Source organism: Lissotriton vulgaris, chromosome 3_1 (assembly GCF_964263255.1).
Source record: "Lissotriton vulgaris chromosome 3_1, aLisVul1.2, whole genome shotgun sequence".
NCBI classification, from domain to species: domain Eukaryota; kingdom Metazoa; phylum Chordata; class Amphibia; order Caudata; family Salamandridae; genus Lissotriton; species Lissotriton vulgaris.
Genome location: NC_141689.1, coordinates 192896308 through 192915394, shown reverse-complemented (window position 1 = coordinate 192915394; position 19087 = coordinate 192896308). Strand labels below are relative to the sequence as shown.

Sequence of the window (19087 nt, the reverse complement as noted above, 5' to 3'; positions counted from 1 at the left end):
ACTGCGCAGCAGTGTTCGCGCAGGTGAAATCTTTTGAGAAACAGTACGGGGCTTTAACCCGCCTCTCTGTTCCATTGGCTAGCTCCATAAATGGAGGCTAGCCATCGGAACAGAGATGCGTCAGTCATTGCCCTAGCAGATTCGTGGGAGTTCCGGCGATTTTATCGCTCTCCGCCCCTTTGTGAACGTCATTGCGACGGTGGGCGGTACTTTTTTTTTTTGGCAGCCTTTTATTTTAACATTTGCCCCGACCGCCGCCGGAAGAAGTCGTCCTCTGGTGAGTGCTTGCTGCTTTCCTGCCCACCCCCCCCTTGTTATTCATGCTTGTTTTTTGTTGTGCCTGTGACTTGCAGCGCTCCTGGTGTTCTCGTTTTAGTTTAGTTTTGTGGCGAATTGTCTTGTCAGAAGTGGTGTATAATTCTTATTAGACCAAATAAGTTTTTAATGAAATATTGGACAGTCGAAAGTGGTCAATAAATCCCTGTAGCCTGGACAGGCTGCCCGTGACAAAATAATTACTCACATCTGCTCTGCGTATCCTTCCATGACAACCCAGCTGAGCTAAGTCCACAGCAGGATCGCGCTGGGACCCAGTGGCGCCGCCTCCTCGCGCTCCAGCCGGTGTGCTTTATAAATACAGGCTACGGAGCAGACCACAATGAGAGTACTGAACAGAGCTCTAGATAGAGCAGCGGGCTAGGGAGGGAACCGAGTAGTAACCATGGACGCACGCTCATTAGCGCCTTCACGCGCAGGGCTCCATTAAGACATAGAGTGATTGCGTGGTATTCAGTCTACACCTTTGGTACACATAACCTTTAACCTAAATACATCCGGAGTATACATTGGACGCCGCCCTCCTCATCGGACTGCCCTCATCTAGCCCTTGCATTCAGCTGTGCACGTCCTACAGCAACATCCAACAGTTCATAAAGTACCGGGCATCTGCACTGAATTAAAGCCCGGAGACGCACTTCGAGAACTAGCACCGGGAGATCAGAGGTGCGTCACTTCGCCGTTCCCTCCTTCCGATGGCAGCCCAGAAGCTTGGGAAGCGGGGGCTGGGCAAGCTGCACTCCTCCCTGTGATATGAAAGCTATTGCCCCCCCATCATTGAAATAGCACCTACCATACACTCAACTGCTAAGGGTTAAACGAGTGGTCTCGGATCCAGAACAAAAAGCGACACAAACAAGAATGATGACACAACGTTTTAAAGATAGAGGTTACCCAGTTCACATATTGGAACAGGCAATCCTAAGAACCAATCAAAAAACCAGAGAAGATTTACTTAAACCTAGGCCACAAAAAAACAGTAATCGAATAACATGTGTCAGTAAGTATTCCAACATTAGCACTCAGTTCAAAACCATCATTAAAGGACATTGGAATATATTAAGAGTGGAACCAGACTTCAACAATATATTCGCCTCTGAACCGTTGTTTGCGTACACAAGAGCCAAGAACCTAGGACAAATTCTCAAACAACCAGAGGATAAAACAATTCCAGTGACATACAAAGGCACAGCTCCATGTATTAACTGCAGTAATTGTCATAAAATCATCAAGGGCAATCAAATAACACACCCGATGAAAGGCCACAAGATTCATTTGGAAGTCATCGCAACATGTGATGCGACCAACATCATATACATGCTAAAGTGCCCTTGTGGCTCTGTCTATGTGGGCCAAACAGAAAGAAAATTAAAAACGATTGAATGAACATAAAAGCAATATTAGGACAAAAATGATGAAATTCACCATCACAGCCCAATTTTTAGAGGCCAAACACCACATAAGTCAATTGAGAGCATGTATATTGGAAGTGGTACAAAAAACAGAAGGGACAGACAATAGAAAGAATCTTCTCAAAAGAGAAAATCATTGGATATATCACCTGAACTCATTGAAGACGCATGGGTTAAATGAACGTGTAGAATTCACGTGTTATCTGTAATAATGCCTTTGAGCATTTGTCATATTTAAACATTATTGTTATATTTACATTCTTGTATATGAACCATCTGGTATTGCTAGACAGGTAGCCTGTAAGTAGCGAATGAACAATTATAGTTACCCTGATCAAGCGCATTCGAAGCTAGAGAGCTCTATCCAGTGTTGATTTAACTCAATTTATCACCAGAGCCAATTGATAAATACACAGTTTTAAGCGCACTCGGGGCAAGTGAGGAGTTTTCCCTTTAAGACCTTTAGAACAGCATCAAGCAAACGCGTGTAAATTCAACTCAGCGACATGCGAGTGAGAGGCGTTCACAGATTGAGCAGTTTGGGTTTAGACGCGAACGCACAAGGAAGAAACGAGAATCTTCACAAAATCACAGAAAGGTGAGCGAAACCCGTACGGCAGGTTACGTTACATCAGGTGTTCAGCTAGAGTAGATAACGTTTAGTGATATTTAAACATCCCGAAGCGCGTAATATGAAACCCACACTCGAATGATTTTATTTTGTAGTGGAGCCGTCAGAAACAGGAGAAATCGCACAAGGAGAGAGGTGTTTCTAAACAAAATAGTTACAGCGCGATAGATAAAACACACTCCGAATGAAGCCTAACAGCTACTTTAATCAGAGAGCCCTACCTAGTGTTCCCGCCAACGGGACCAAAACCATCGGTTAGACTTAATCCACGGGTCACTTAGTGAAGTTTAGGATTAAAGGCAGCTTTATCAGGATATCAGACTAAAATAGCGCGTACAGAGCAATCAATACAAATTGACTTAGTTAACACATATAATAATACCAATGCAGATACCTTAGGTTATGGATTTAATTTATAATATTGTTGTAGGTATGTATGTATGGACTACCAAATGAAATTAACGAGATATAGGTACATTATGTTTTTTTTAGTTTTTTTAGACAATACCCTGATGAAGGCGTAGTACGCCGAAATGCATTGGGTTCAACTGTGATGTAAAACACGGATGTCTATGATTAAATACATAAGAAATGTTTACGATTGAAAGAAATGAGATGTGAACTCAACATCCAGAATGAAACAAGTAAATAAAAACAGAACCTGATTTCAAATAAACACGAATTAAGAAATTCTTTTTGATGTGAATTGAGCTGGTTGTAAACAGCACATATCTAGTGCCCAGGGAGACAGCACTACATCCTGTAGGACTGCAACCGTATGCGTATGTTAAAATATCCCAATATTGTCATCTCTAAATGGTGGTAAGCTCTGATTGGAAGTCAGAGCCAAAAACACAGTGGAGCCTTTGCGTGCGCAACTGCAGTAGTGGCATCATGGTATCCAACTTCTGGTTGTATGGGTACTGGGTGTGGCATGACTAATTTGGAGCAGAACCTTGGTCGGGGTCGAGTCGATGCCAGTTTGGAGGTGGGAGTAGGTCCATGCCCTCAATTTGGACAAGGACTTATGAAAAACCTGTGACGACTTCTTGTGTGCAGCAATTTAAAGATTAGCTTCACAGTCCCGAATCACCTTTGCGTCCATAAGGGTACAACTCATCGCATGTCTAGGATTCGTGACCTGAACCCAAGCACCAAAAACACCTGGTGCGGTTCTGTGACTGACATTTATTCTCTTCAGTCACAACATGGTTGGAAGCTTGTAGTTTTTGGAGGCACTGATCCCTACCACACTGGCTTCTTTTGGGAGTCATTTCAAAGACTGACGAAAGTGGCAGTGGAGCTACAGATCTGCGTTCAAAGGAGTAAAAAAAAGGCATGCAGAGGGGTGCTTATAAGCGGTTCCACTCTACACCTTGTCAAATATGATCTCCCACTGCTATCAATGTGTGTAATAAGAAACATTGTACGTACTCTCATATATTCATGACAGATTTATATTTTGGTCCACTTAACACTTTAACATCTATGTATCAAGTTCTATATACCAAACTCTAGGTAAACTTGCCTTGTTGTGCATTAGAAAATAATAAAATGTAATAAAAAAAAATAAAAAATAAACTACGCAGCTCCAAACTTCATGGGTGGAAGGAATCTCAAGCAGATTTACACAGCGTTACCTAGTGATGCGCTAGGAGCCCTGCTATGAGAAGTTTCCAAATCCAGTGTGGCACCTGGGGAATATTCTAAAGGGGAGGAATCTGTAGTTAGAGGTGTACATCAGATTTTCTTCGTTTACATATATGTCTCGTTTGGAAAAAAAAAAAAAAAAAGAGGATTGTACATTCAAACATGAAGCAATCATAAGTCAGCTTACCTGTGCACTAGGTTTCTCTTTGGTCCAGACAGATTCCTTTCGGTCTTTAGGAGTGGCGATAAACATCACCGGAAGATTGGCACGTGTGGAAATAAAGTTAGTCCTGATTTCTGCATATTCCAGATCTGATGAAAAATAAAATGTGTCAGACTGCACAACAGGATAATGGTAACTCCTACAGCTTTCTATGATATTACTCTGCGATCATGAGCAAGAGTAGGCTACAGTAATTAATGCAAAGTATTTGATTGGAAGGAGCTCAATTACAAAGTATCATGTTAGACTAATGCAACTCTTTGTTGGTATTTACTTGAATGCTTGTAAACTGGACATTAATGCTTCAGCTAATGTCAACAATGAGAATATTGAGATTTACACGAGTGGAGGCAAAACACATACAGAAGTGGTGGAAACTTACAACTTTGGTGCCTGTGGAATCTTGTCTGGCTACCCAAATCATGTTCAAGCAAGAGAATATGTAATGCTTATTCATCAGCCTTCTATGAGAGACCTTACATAATGATAGCTAATGCAGCACCAGTCAAAAAAGCAGTTCTCGGCGAAGGAAAAGAGAATACATTAAAAAGCCAAATGCAACCCAGTAAGCTTGTTGTTTCCATACACCACCAGATAATGAAAGGGGACACATGTATATCCCTACTGCATACATTGTGAAATCGAAATTATATCCCAGGGTTTGTTACAGTGATACATCTAAGCTGGGATTCCAGTTTATTCTACGTGGATGGGGAATCAAGAAGAACTTGGTTATCATACAGTGATTAATACACATACACTGCTGACGTAACAAACAATTGAGACCTACAGGAGTAGGTTTTCACACCTTCAGTGTGATTGGTATGCATGGTTTGCAGCAGTGTACCTTTTCCCATTTTTTCAGGTCAGACAGCGAGAAGGAATACGGTATATATTAGGGTGCCACCAGTAAATATCGATGGTCATTAGTGAGCTCTGTGGCACACCTGAGGAAAACATCTTGCCATTAACAAGAAAACTGATATGAGTGAGGGTGCCAGGTGAAGTACAGAAACGTTCTCGTTGGTGACCAATGACGCCTAATGCCTGTAACCAGTGAAGCACACGCAATGGGGAGAGAGAGTAGATGTGATGGTTGTGCCGCTGGAGACCTGTGGTCAAAGGAGGGATCTAGTGATCAAAAATGTGTCTGCAGACACCAGGGGAGGCACTGCTGAGAGTGAACAGAGGGGCGAGTTTGGGCTGCTTCCAGAAACAAACTGGTCTGCACCTCTGCTGTTAGGCTGGCTGGTAGTTGCCATGTACAGTGTTGAAGTCCGTGCCCGGCTTTTGCCATCTGTGATCACACTGCTCGGTTCTCTCACACAACAGGCAGGACATGAGATAGGACTGAGAAAGCGATGTTGACTAGGGTCTTAAAAGCTCTTTATCGCTGGTGGCAGCAGTGTGCACACCACTACTAACACCAGCATAGTTATTCTAGGGGGAAAGTCTAAGAAACTGTGGTCATTTAAAGGCCAGGCTGTTTAGAACACAGGACTGAATGTAGAAAAATATGTTAATACCAGCATAAGTTTCACTACTTCAAAAGAGTCCTGATGTATGTAAACCATCAGCAGTATTCCGGCAAAGCTGAGAGAACTGAAACACCTTGAGTGTGGAGGTCAGGGGTTCTTCTGAAAAACTGTGCTTGTTGTCTGGAAGAGGAGGCTTACAAAAAGGGGAACAAGGATTAATAGAACTAAAGCTGTCCTCCTGCAATCACAATGATGCAACCAGAGTAAGTGAGGACTGGAGAGTCTTAAAATGTGGCTACAGCCAGATGAGTCCATGGTCTAACATGTAAGAAGGACTGATGTTTGAGGAGTTGAGATCTGGAATAGCTGGTATTGGCTCAAGCCTAGACGCACTGCATTTCAATTTGGAACACACATAAGCAAGGAGGCTGAAAAAAAATATATCAAATCTAGAAGATGATGGAAGTTTCCTACTGAAGCAGCAGCCTGCACGAATGTCACAAACGGTGCTGGTTCAAGTTAAAGTAGAAGAGCGGAAGGATGTGCATGGATCAATAATATATGCATTATAAGTACTGTAAAAACTAAACAAATATCTGCCATGGAAAATGTTCTTTCTAAAGCTTCTCTTGAAGCTGATCGAAAAAATGTCCTTCTTATCCTAATTCATCTTGGAAAGGGAAGCTGCCCTTTTCTGGTGCACCTAGTGCCTGCAAGTCAAGTAACAAGTGTTATTATTTATACTGCTGCATGCTATCTCCTGTGTTTGTTTGTGGAGAAAGCACATGCGGTAATTAAACAAATAGGCTAGCGTATGCATACATTAATGTTTGCTGTTTAAGCACAACGCAGCGCATGGCGCTGCATCGCTAGGCGAGATCTAAAAATGGTTCTTACGGGTTCATTTTGTCAAAATCTGTCTGGTCCTATTCATGTTTTGCTTGTAAAATACGATGGGTCAACATATTAGGCCAACTGTTTAACCCCTTCGAGGCTAATGACGAGCTGGCCTCGTCATGGCGCTTACCTGCCGTGCGCGGATGACAAGGCCAGCTCGTCATGAAACAATAAAAAAGAAGAAAACCCAGCGCAGGACGGGAAAACGCCTAGCAGCCATGGGGTTAAGTCATTTGTTAACATGTGTTCAAGAAAATGAAATAAATTATTGTTTTGATTTCTAGAGCAGAAGTTTTTACACATTTATAGAAAAGAAAATGATCTGTAAGTCAATCTACAAAGAATGTTGGAGTTGATGTACATAGTGGCGATGGTGCAGTGCAAATTCTGACGGGTGGGAAATAAGAAACTAAGTGCAAAAACTACAAACACCGCTGAGACAGGGTATCGTCAAACTCCATACTAGTAAACAATTCAGAACTCAGGCCTATGCGATGTAGTCGACGACTTAACGCTTAGGTGACAAAAAGACCATGAGTCTCTTCAGGACAGGAGCATCTCTGCGCCAAGCCCAGAGGATAAGTCAGTTTGTAAGCCTTTATATAACTGTCCCGTGAGTACAGGGGGCAAAGGAAAAAGGATGACTAACTTTGCAAGTAAAGTACGGATTGGGCATGTATCTAATCATCAGTTTGCATCACAGCTATGCTGTTTTTGCAGATGCGTGAATCAAAAGCCTCGACTTATCCAGGCAATTACATCAGCTCAACAACTGGACCGGTCAGTTTATTTGGATTCCAATGAATATAAACAAATTCTTATGCTAAATAACAGGTACTCACTTTAGAAAACTTTAGCCTTGGTGAACAAGTACTTATCTTTGGTAACAATATATCTGTAGAGACATATATTAGTTACAGATTCCTTACCTTTGAATTACCCTCAGGCGTCAGACTGGATCTGGAGAATTTTTTCTCAGCAGTACCCCTACGCGTCGGTAGGTGGCGTCTGTCGACTGCACGTTCGTCTTCGGCGTCATAATCGCCTGGATGACATTGCAGTATCTTAGACGCCGCCCCTACGCGCAGATTTCAGTTCTTTTACACAACATTCCACGCCAGAAGCGCAGAGCCATGCAAGACACTGACCACTGGTCCACAAAACTACGGCCCTGAAAAGGGAGTCCCTTACTCAATTCAATTCAATTCAAATAAGCTTTATTCGGTCTTTAAGTTTAAAACCATAAAAGCAACAGAAAAAAATACATACATGTATATAAGACGCAACAATTCATTACAAGGTTAAAAGAAAACCGACTATTTAAAGCAAACTAAAATCAATCTAGTGCAAAGTAATATTGCGTGGTACACAGAGTTCCCTTTCACCAAGTATTATAATTCAATGCTCAGGGGCCAGGATAAAAGTCAAACAAGTCCCAGATACAAATAGGGCCATCTCCAATTTTGGGCTGGGAAAATCGTAGATAGGGGACAATGTTCCTGTGTTTAAATTTAATTAATATCAAGTCTCCCGGAATGTCTTTGGGCAACATACCTAACCACCCCACACTCCTGATGCTCAGGATTCCGCCATCTAGAGCAGGTGGCAGCGGTCTGTTGTTATTGAGCCAGAAGATGGCTTTATTCAGCAGGTCCTGGCGTGTTTAGAGTTTGCCCTGACTAAGTGCAGGGACCCCGGAGAGAACGGTCACATAGGGGGCGGCTTCGGGGGGTAGATTAATTCGATGCCTTCTTTCTTGGAGAATCCTAGGAGCTATGAGAGGGACATGAGTGGGCTTAGAAGTAACATTGCGGCCACTTGGAATGGTTGTGTTCAGAGGGGGAATCAATTGTTCGTGCTTTCCTGTGTGCAATGGACTTAGGTTTTTCATGGTTGGTAGAGAGAGTAGGACATAAGGGAATAGCAGTATTTTCAGTTAATGGATAAATCCTTTTTACTATTTTTTCAATACTGGTCAACCTGTCCCCCAGAGCTCGACAATCGCTCGATGTGGTCCAGTAGGGTCAATTGGAGGGGCGATACAGAGTCATTTGTTCTAGTCCCCGCCTTATACGATGTTGATAAAGTTGGGTTGGCGGGGGATAATGAGGGGCTACAGCACATTTGATCGACATTTGATAGATTCTCATTTATGTTCCTTTTACTGGTTGAGCCCCGGGGCAGTGTGTTAGCTTGAGAAAGGATTATTTCAGGGGATAAAGGTACATCCTGGGGGGTGCAGTTTATCTGGTCAGTGTCTCTGCCCAACGTTACAGACTTTGGGAGGAAGGTCGGAAGCTGTCAACTGTCGCCGCTCAATTTCCACGCAAGGAGGTGGAGGCTGGACAGGTTTGGGTGGAGGACCGTACCCTGCTGCTGCGACAGAAGATCCTCCCAAAGAGGCAGTCTGATCGGAGGATCAATGGCCATGTTCAAGAGGTCTTGATACCAAACTCTTTGTGCCCAATCCGGAGCTGCAATAATGACTTGGGCCCGGTCCCGATTGATCCTCTTCAGGACTCTGGCAGTGGTACAGGCGGAAAGGCATATAGAAGACTGCAATTCCACTCGCGATGAAAGGCGTCACCTAGCGAGTGCCGCCTTAGAAACTCCAATGCGCATAACTGCTGACATTGCACGTTCGGTGGCAAATAGATCTAACCAAGGCTCTCCCTACTGCTGAAAGAGACCTTGTACCACCTCCGAATGAAGACGCCATTCGTGATCCATCATGCACCAGCCAGCTAAGGTCATCCGCCCGGGCATTCAGGGAACCCACCAGGTGTTGAGCAACCAGGGATATACCCTGATGTTCCAGCCATGTCCAAAAGCGAAGAGCCTCTTGGCATAGGGCCCATGACCCCACCCGCCCTGTTTGTTGCAGTATCACATGGAGGTGGTGTTGTCCGTGAACAACTGCACCAACCTTCCTCTGACAGAAGGAAGGAATGAATGCCTTCAGTGCAAGACGAAGCTTCAGAAGGTTGACTTTGGGCCCGGACTCCGCCGGAGATCATAGGCCTCTGATCTCCGCCTCCCCCATATGGCCGCCCCATCCCAGGAGTGACGCATCTGTCACCACTGTGACCACTACAATTGGTGTGCACTGCCCTACGAGATCTGGACGCACTGGAACTTCAGGTCCCACTGCAGAGCCTGCATATGCCACCTGGTCTGATCCACCAGCAGGATGCAGGTGGCCATGAGGCCCAGCAGCCTCAGGGTTACACTCACTGAAATCCAGGATAGAGGCTGAAACATCAGTATCAAAGCCCAAATTTCCCGTACTCGCTGCTCGGGAGGATAAGCCCCAAACTGCGCTGTATCCAAAACTACTCTGATAAAAAGGAGCTTCTGAGAGGGAATCAGGTGTGACTTCGGCACATTGATAGAGAACCCCAGCGAGTGCAGGAGGTCCGCCGTAGTCTGGAGGTGGGAGACGACAGCCTGGAACGAGCTTGCCTTCAACAGCCAGTAGTCGAGGTAGGGGAAGACTGGACCCCCTGATCTGCTTAGATAAGCTGCAACCACCGCCATCCCTTTCATGAACACCCAAGGGTTGCTGGTAAGGCCAGAGGGAAGCATGGTAAACTGAAAATGCTGTGGCCTACCGTGAACCTTAGGTAACGCCTGTGGGCCGGCAGGACAGGGATGTGGAAGTAAGCATCCTGCAAGTCCAACCCAACCATCCGGTCTCCAGGGCAGACAAGACCTGAGCTAATGTCAGCATTTTGAACTTCTCCTTCTGGAGGAAGCGGTTGACATCCCTGAGATCCAGGGCTTAAGGGCCTTTGCCCTTCTTGGGTACCAAGAAGTAGTGGGAATAACAACCACAACCTACTTCTGGCACAGGGACTTGCTCGATAGCCCTCTGCAACTTCCTGACGGAGAAGGGCCAAGTGATCCTCCGGCATGCAATAGAGTGTTGGGGGCATTTAGGGAGGGGTAGTCTCAAGGGAAGGGAGTAGCCCCTTCGGACTATCTACAAAACCCATCTGTCCGACATGATGTTGTGCCAGTGGGAGAAGGGATGACAGATTTAGCCGCCCACTGGCAAGTGGTGGCCCTGAAAGGTCAGACTTGGAAGGTTTGACGGCGTATGCAGATGGGGCACTGGTGGAGTGGCCCGCTCGTTGGCCTCCAGACCCACGGCGCTGGGTCCCACGACCCCGGCAGCGCAGAGGCTGAGTAGCTTGCGCTGGCCAATGGCCCTGGGTGGAACGTGTTGGGGCACCGCTTCCATAGGCACAAAAAAGGCGAAAGGCGAACTGAACGGGGTGAGAGGTGGCAGAGAGCCCAAGGATCTGCCCGTATCCCTAGAGTCCTTAAAGCGCTTGAGCGCATTGTCCACCTGTCACCAAACAGACGACGGCCATCAAAGGGCATGTCCAAAAGGGTCGATTGGACATTCTTGGAAAAGCTAGTGGACTGCAGCCAGGAGTAGCATCTCAAGGCTACTGATGTAGAAATCGGTCTACCTAGAGAGTTGGCGGTATCCAGCCCAGAGCGAATGGCGAACTTCGCTGCATCTCTACCCTATCATCTTATCCGCCCTGTGCTGGGCTTGGAACAAGTGCCCAGAAGGATGTCTGTGAGGACCTCATTGAACAGCAGCAGGGGCTCTGAAGAGGCCGCTTCTGGCTGAAGCACCTCAATCAGGAGGTTAGTCCTGACTACCACCGTAGGATGCTCGAGGCCCAAGGCCTCAGCCGCCCTACGCAACACCACAGCATAGGAGGGTCCCTCTTCTGTGGCCACGGTAGAGGGAGAAAGCATACCAAAGTCTGTGGAGGTATCCAGACAACTGGTGTCACCCAACTATTTTCTCCAGTCCAGCTCTTCCAGCTGGTCCGCCAGAGGTTCAACAGACCCCTCCCAGTCCTCCTCAGCCTCCTCTGGTTGCCACTCAGGGCGAATAGGAACGCCAGGGTAGAACAAGACAACACAGAAGGGTCTTGGCTCTTTACACAGCGAGGCTGAGCCAGCCTAAATTAAACAAACAACACTGCTGCCAGCGCTGGCAAAACAACTTACCCTACTATTTCAAGGGGAGCAAGATGGTTGTTATGAACAAAACATAATAACCTGCTGTTGCCTTTGCAAATCTCACAATTTAATTGATTTTTTGCACCTCTCTGGGTGTTTTTACATTATTTTTTGTGCATGGAAATATACATAGGACAATATCAGTAATATACATAAAAAACACATACAATAATGGAAAAAATGTGACTGTAGCAAGAAAAATATTTACAACACGCTATACATTTTACTCAATCTTGGCCAAACATTCATACCCCACCACTAACAATATACAAACATATACAGGTTCCGGTGTCAAAAATGCTATTGCAAAAGTAAAGAATACATACAATCCGTTTCTATAATGTGATACAAATTCTTAAACTAATCTGTTATAGGAACAAAATCCTTTCACTATTTATAGTCCATTCTGAAGTACAATATGACCCAGAACCAGATCGGTCGACGCGTTTCGAACCTCAATGATTCAAGGGTTCTCCTCAGGACCAATAGTGTTGCTTAAATCTTGGGTCCAGAGACCCTCGGTATCCCAGGATGCACAGCCAAAGGCCTTTTACTTTCAGTTCTTTTTTCTGGCTCCTGCTAGCAGGGCCCTGGAGCATTGAGCTCTACTTTCTGGGGTATTACTTCCATTTTTGGCACTTTTTCAGTGCTTTGAGTGTTTCACTCGACGTCTGGGGTCTTCCTCTTCCAGTTGCTGTGCTTTTTAGCCAGTTTTGCCACCTCTTTTTGTCGCAAATGCCAGCTTTATTCGACAAGTGCCCTGAGTGTGTTAGGAAGAAGGCAAAATCTGACCCCCACAGAGTATGTATACTCTGCCTTCCCTCCACCCATGTCCCTGACTCCTGTGAAATCGGTCACTCTTTCTCCAGGAGGACCCTGCGTGACAGGGAGAAGATTTGTCTCCAAGGCCTGGAGCAGAGGAGACACCAAGAACCAGATGGGACTTCTGAGCATGGAGGGACTGTCATCGTCCTCTGCCCGTGCATCGGCCTCTGGGGGGCTCCCCAGTCAAGAAAAGGCCCAGAAAAGGCACTGGTCCCGGTCGACATCGATGGCTTGGATATCGGCGTCGAAAGTTATGACCAACATATGCTCCCCGTCGACCCAGGGCTCTGGGTCGAAGCGGTGTTGCCGTTCGACGTCGACGGGTAGGACGTCGAGACCTCGAACAAGGTTGACGTCGAGGACTTCACCGGCGTCGACATACCATCGAAGATGAAGGAGCTCGCCGTCGAGGCGACAGCGCCGTTCGGCGTCGACGCGAAGGTCGGCGTCAAGGAGAGACAAGTTGACGTCGAGGAGAAGAGATTTGACGTTGAGAAGTTAGTCGACGTCTGGAAGATCGACGTCGAGGACAGGGAAGTCAAAGAGGTCGACGTCAAGGAGAGGAAAAATCAACGTCGAGGAGACAGTCAAGGCCCAGGACGGTGGCCAGTGCCTCGGTGGTTAGTCTATCATCTTCATCGGCGAGTTCCCGGTCGCGGCAGCGCCAGCGCTCATCCACAAAGAGGTCTGTCTACAGAGCATCCTCCTCGAGGCCTGCTCGTAAGAAGAGGAGAATGCTTATGTCACTGGAATCTGATTATTCACGGACCTATTCGCCCTCTAGGCCTAAGACTCCTACGCCTCCTACTCTTCCACCACTGCCTCCTAGGAAGCCTCCTCCTCCTCTGCCACCTCCGCCTCCACAACCACAACCCGGGGTTCCGGCTCTGACTCCTCCCCTTCCGCCTCCTCCAAGGCCGGCGGTTCCTGCGGGACCCAGGAGGTCTAGGTCAAGGGCCAGAGGGAGGTTTCGCTCTCGCAGTGAGCTTCGCTCCTCGACAAGGTCCCGTCATCGCCATCAGAGGGAAAGGTCACAGTCCCGTCACACGGACTCTTCCAGTGACCGGAGGTATTCTCCCACGTTATCGGACTCTCCTCCTACGAGAGTGTCGCCTGTGGACGACATTGTGACATTCCAGGATGTGCTGCTGAGGGGGTTAGCGAAGTTAGGGATCACATTGACGGTACCCACTCCTTCTACCTCTGTGATCTTTGAGACTTTGCACAAAAGACATCTCTCTCGCCCTTTGTTGCCTTTGGTGCCAGGACTGGAGGAACCGGCCATGGACTGTTTCTGACGCCGGCCTCAGTGAAGTCTGCCCCATCTCGACTTCAAAAGAAGTACAGGCCCCCGGATTCTGATCCGGCGTTCTTGAGGTCAGATCCTGTCCCTGATTCTGTAATCGTGACAGCCGCCAAGAAGCAGCATTCGACTGCCCCTTCGTCTACGGTCCCTCCGGACAAGGAGAGCCGTCAGATGGATTCGGCTGGACGGAAAGTCTGCAGTACGGCTGCCACCTCAATGAAAGTGGCGAGTGCCTCGGTGCTCTTGGGTCGATATGACCGCTCCTTGTGGGAGTCCCTGCAACAGTTTTTTGAGCTCCTCCCGAGGGATAGGTGAGAAGACTTCCAGGAGATATTGAACGAGGGCATGATGGTCTCAAATCAAGTCATTAGCTCGGCGACAGACACCTCTCTCCTGGCTGCTCATGGGTACTGCCATGGCATCAACTTGAGACGTCATTCCTGGTTACGCCTTACTTCTCTTAAGGCAGAGGCGCAACAGAGGGTCGCGAATTTGCCAATCTCGGGATCGACCCTCTTCGGGACGCATGCGGATGAGGAAATGGCCCGCATGAAGGCGGAAGTAGAGACGCTGAAGGCTGTTGGTTTGGAGAAACCAAAGGAACAACGGAAGTCCTTCCGTCCTTTCCAGAGGCGGTACGGTTCCCAGAGGCGAGGGCAAGGTCGTCAATCTAGCCAGCAGCAACAACAACAGCAGCAATACCAGTGGTAGCCCTACCAGTAGCGTCAAAGGGCAGAGACGGCCAGCAGTCCTCCTCGGCGAACAAGGGCCCGGCCGGGTCTAAGCCCTGAGGAGTTACTTCCTCCTCGTCCGTTACCCGGACAAGTGGGTGCTGAATATTGTTTGCAATGGATACAGTCTTTGTTTTGTCAGCCCTCCTCCAGCAATTCCACCGGTTCGCTCCCAGTACCAGCTGCGCAAGCTTCCAGCGGAGGTCAATACCCTGTTAAGAAAAAGGACGATAGAAGACGTCCCTCTGTCTCAAAGGGGAAAGGGTCTATACTCAAGGTTCTTTGTGGTATGCAAGAAGGACAAAAACGAGTTCAGGCCCATTCTGGATTTGCGACAAGCAAACAAATGGATTCGCAGGGAGAAGTTTTGCATGCTGTCTTTGCACCAGGTTTATCCTCAGGTGCAAAGAGGAGACTGACTTTGCGCAATAGATCTGCAGGATGCGTACTTCCATGTGCCCATTGCATGGAAACACCGGAAGTTCTGCACTTTCTAGTCGGCACCAATCACTATCAGTACAACGTACTACCATTTGGACTGAAGTCTGCACCCAGGACTTTTTCAAAATGCATGGCAGTGGTGGCAGCGCACCTGAGAAAGAACGAGGTGTTTGTCTACCCGTACCTGGACGACTGGTTGATCAAAGCCTCCACCTTCCAGGAAGCGCAATTGCACTTCAACAAGACAGCCGTTCTGTTGAACCAGCTGCGGTTGCACATAAACATGTCCAAGTCTGTTCCGACTCCTGTTCAGTGCCTACAGTACTTGGGAGCCTCCATCGATACTCTCAGAGCAAGCATGTGTCCTTCGGAGGAGCGCCGCTTATCGATCCTTCGGAAGGCTCAGGTTCTCATGTCCGTTCCATCAAAGACAGTGAGGACAGTGTCATCTCTCCTGGGGTCGATGGCCTCTTGCATCTTCCTCACGCCACATGCACGCCTCCACATGAGGCCACTGCAGGAATCTCTGGAGGATCAGTGGGACCAGAAACGAGGGAGCTGGGAGGACAGGATCCGACTGTCTCTACACGCTCAACAGTCCCTGAGCTCGTGGTGTTCAGCAGAGAATCTCCTCAAGGGGGTTCCATTCCACAAGGACATTCCCATTCAGACTATAGTGACAGATGCTTCTCTCCACGGCTGGGGAGCGCATTCGGACCATTTACAGATCCAAGGAACGTGGTCCCCGGCAGAATCCACGTATCACATCAATTTTCTGGAACTCAGAGCTTTTCACTTGGCACTGAAGGCCTTTCATCCGCCCTTCCAGACCAACTCCTTGCTTGTACAGACGGACAATACGACCACAATGTACTACCTCAACAAGCAGGGGGGCTCGAGATCGCGCACACTGTCACAAGAAGCGCAGGCGATCTGGCACTGGATGCTAGCCAGAGGACTGACGATAACGGCTACCATCTGCCAGGTGTGCAGAATGCTCAGGTGGACGCACTCAGCAGGCTGGTCCAAGAAAATCACGAGTGGGTCCTAAACGACGAAATGCTAGGAAACATCTTCGACAGATGGGGCACTCCAGAAATAGATCTGTTCGCCACCACCGAAAACAGAAAATGCAGAGACTTCGCCTCCAGGTTCTACCAATCGGGGACTCTGGGGAATGCGCTATGGATCAGCTGGTCGAATAGCTTTCTGTACACTTTTCAAGCCATTCCCCTGATTCCGGCAGTACTCATCAAGCTGTCTCAGTCCAGAGCACGAATGATCCTCATTGCTCCGGAGTGGCCTAGACAGTGGTGGTTCACAGACCTGCTCCACTGGTCTCTTTAAACCCACTTTCGGCTGCCGTGTATGCCAGACCTTCTCACGAAGTTCGGGGGGCAGATGGTGCACCCCAACCTCTCATCGTTGTTTGGCGGCATGGTTCCTGAGATAGTACAATATGGACACCTGAATTTACCTGATAATTGCATGGAGATACTCAAGGAGGCGAAGCGGCCTTCCACAAGGACATCCTATGCCTACAAATGGAAAAGGTTCTGCATCTGGTGCAATTCCAAGAACTATGATCCTGCCACCTGCAAGGAAGATGTCATCCTTCCATACCTCTTGCATTTGGCTCAATCTGGCCTTAATTTTCATTCTATTAAGGTTCACCTCGCAGCATTAACTGCTTATAGGAAATGCCCTTCACAAACATCTTTCTTCCAGATTCCTGTGATTAATGATTTTTTGGAGGGATTGAATAAAGTGTTTCCCCCTGTTCGGCGTCCTTCACCTTCATGGGAGCTGAATGTGGCGCTGTCTCGCTTGATGAAGGAACCTTTTGAACCTATTCAAAAGGCTTCTCTACAGCATGTGTTCTGGAAGGCGGCCATCCTGGTGGCTATTACAACGGCCCGCAGGGTGAGGAGTGAAATCCAGGCCTTGTGTTGCCAAGAACCTTACACTGTATTTCATGCTTCTAAGGTACTGATGCAAACTCACCCAAAGTTCCTTCCTAAAGTGATTTCTGATTTCCATGTCAATCAGACGATAACCTTACCTACGTTTTTTCAACATCCTTTCACTCCAGCAGAGAGGTCTCTTTATTCCCTGGATGTCAGAAGAGTGTTGAAATTCTATTTGGATAAGACCAAAGACATTTGTGGGTCAGACCAATTGTTTGTCAATTACGTATCGGTCAGGACTAGTCTTGCCACTTCCAAACAGTCCATCTCTAGGTGGATTGTGTCCTGTATCCAGTTATGTTACCAAAAGGCTAACAAAACCTTAGGGGGTAGGCCTAAGGCTCATTCCACCAGGGGCAAACTGCTACAACGGCTTTGCTACGTAATGTTCCCATTGCAGATATCTGTAGGGCTGCCACTTGGAAGTCGGTCCATACCTTTGCTAAACACTACTGTCTGGACTCTGATGCCAGGGCAGATGCTCAGGTTGGGCAGGCTTTGTTGAGAAATCTATTTGCACAGTAGGGGTGTTGCCTGTTTCCTCCACCGCTGGTTTGGTTGTTGGCATGGGCTTGCCATTCTATTCACAAGATTATGACAATATACAGAGATTCCCTACTACAGAAGGAGTAGTTTCTTACCTGTAACTCCAGTTCTGTAGTAGGGGTATCTCTGTTATAGTCATAAGTGCCCGCCCTCCTCCTCGGTGGAGAAAATTATATTTGTACTGTATGCTACAGGCCTGGCTTTACACACCTTCAAAAAGAACTGAAAGTAAAAGGCCTTTTGCTGTGCATCCTGGGATACTGAGTGTCTCTGGAGAGTTCTTTAAAGGCACGGCATCCCTTTTCCAGACACATAATGGCAGCCTATGGGGGCTTGTCTGTCCAACCTTTCCTCTCTATCATTTCAAAGGATTTTTGTAAAGAGGAGCTTCTCTATGTGTGAAACTTAACAAAATGTGTACATTTTGACATTATTTGGCTATCCTTTTTCACTTCCAGACGAAGTGCTGGCCAATGTAGCCTTGTAGTTTTAGGCTGCATTATTTGTCTTTGATTTTCTCCTAAGTGTCTATGCAGGACTGCAGAGGAAGACAACTTAAGAGACTATTTCGATTGCTCCGGGGTCCCTGCACGTGGGCGGGACTAATCACAGGAGATCGCCTACTACAGAAGTACAGGTCGGCGCCGGATAACGCCGGTCCAGCTCCGTGTCCAAGTCGAGGGAGAAGCCTGGGTTGATGCCGCCAGGGACACAACCGGTGTCGGAAGTGGCAGAGGCATCATCAGAGGAATCGGTGCCGGGAGGTCAAACGGCACCGATCAGGATCCTGGATCCCTGCGGCACAGAGGCCGGAGCCACCGGCATTGGAGTCCAAGAGCCCACAGCCGAGTCCGCGGGCCCGAAGGCGTGCCGGCGAAGTCGGACTGCTCAAAGATGGAGTGGAGGGCTTCGTAAAATGCACAAAGCTGGGAAGGGGAGGCTCCGGCAAGGGAGGGAGGCTCAGAGCCGTCCCTGCAGGCTCCGCGTGCGGAGCTGAAGGACAAAGACCTTCCACGTCCCGCTGGCCAGCAGACGGGAAGAAGGCTAAGAGCGACAGTGCTTTGCTTCTTCACCTTCTTCTTGTGCTTCGTCTTACCCGAAAACGAAGACTTGAAGAGGAATGATGGTGTTGACTTCGCAACTGGTCTCGCAACCTCCCTCTCGACCGGGACATTGAGCAGTGCAGAGCAGACTGCAGGGCCTCCAGATGTTTTCGGGACCGCTCCCACAAAGACTTCGGGTTCATGGCCCGAAAGTCAGAACATGACTTCCGGTTATGATCGTGCTCCAGGCACCAGAGGCACACAAGGTGTGGGTCAGTGACTGACATTAACTTGTGACAGGAGTCACAATGATTGAAGCCGGTCTGCCGATGGGACATCCGTACTTGCACCGGGAGTCGAACAACTCGAAAAAGATTTTGACAAAAGTCGAAAAAGTGTTAGGATCTGCGCTGGCTGGCGAGGAAAAAGAAAGATCTGACATCAGAGCGCAGGTGCAGTGTCTAAGTAGATACAGTGATGTCATCCCGGCGATTACGACGGCGAACGTGGAGTCGACCAACACCACCTACCGACCCGCAGGGGTACCGCTGAGAA

The 19087-nt window shown here is 47.7% G+C and overlaps 1 protein-coding gene across 1 annotated transcript in view; it reads right to left on the bottom strand.

Annotated features, from left to right (window-relative positions):
- The window catches only part of NOL6 (nucleolar protein 6), a 398079-nt gene that overhangs the window by 107759 nt on the left and 271233 nt on the right, over positions 1 to 19087 (bottom strand). Inside the window, exon 22 of the mRNA XM_086960307.1 lies at positions 4217 to 4341. Within this exon, the coding sequence (XP_086816433.1) occupies positions 4217 to 4341 (125 nt within the window). The remainder of the gene's footprint in view (positions 1 to 4216; positions 4342 to 19087) is intronic.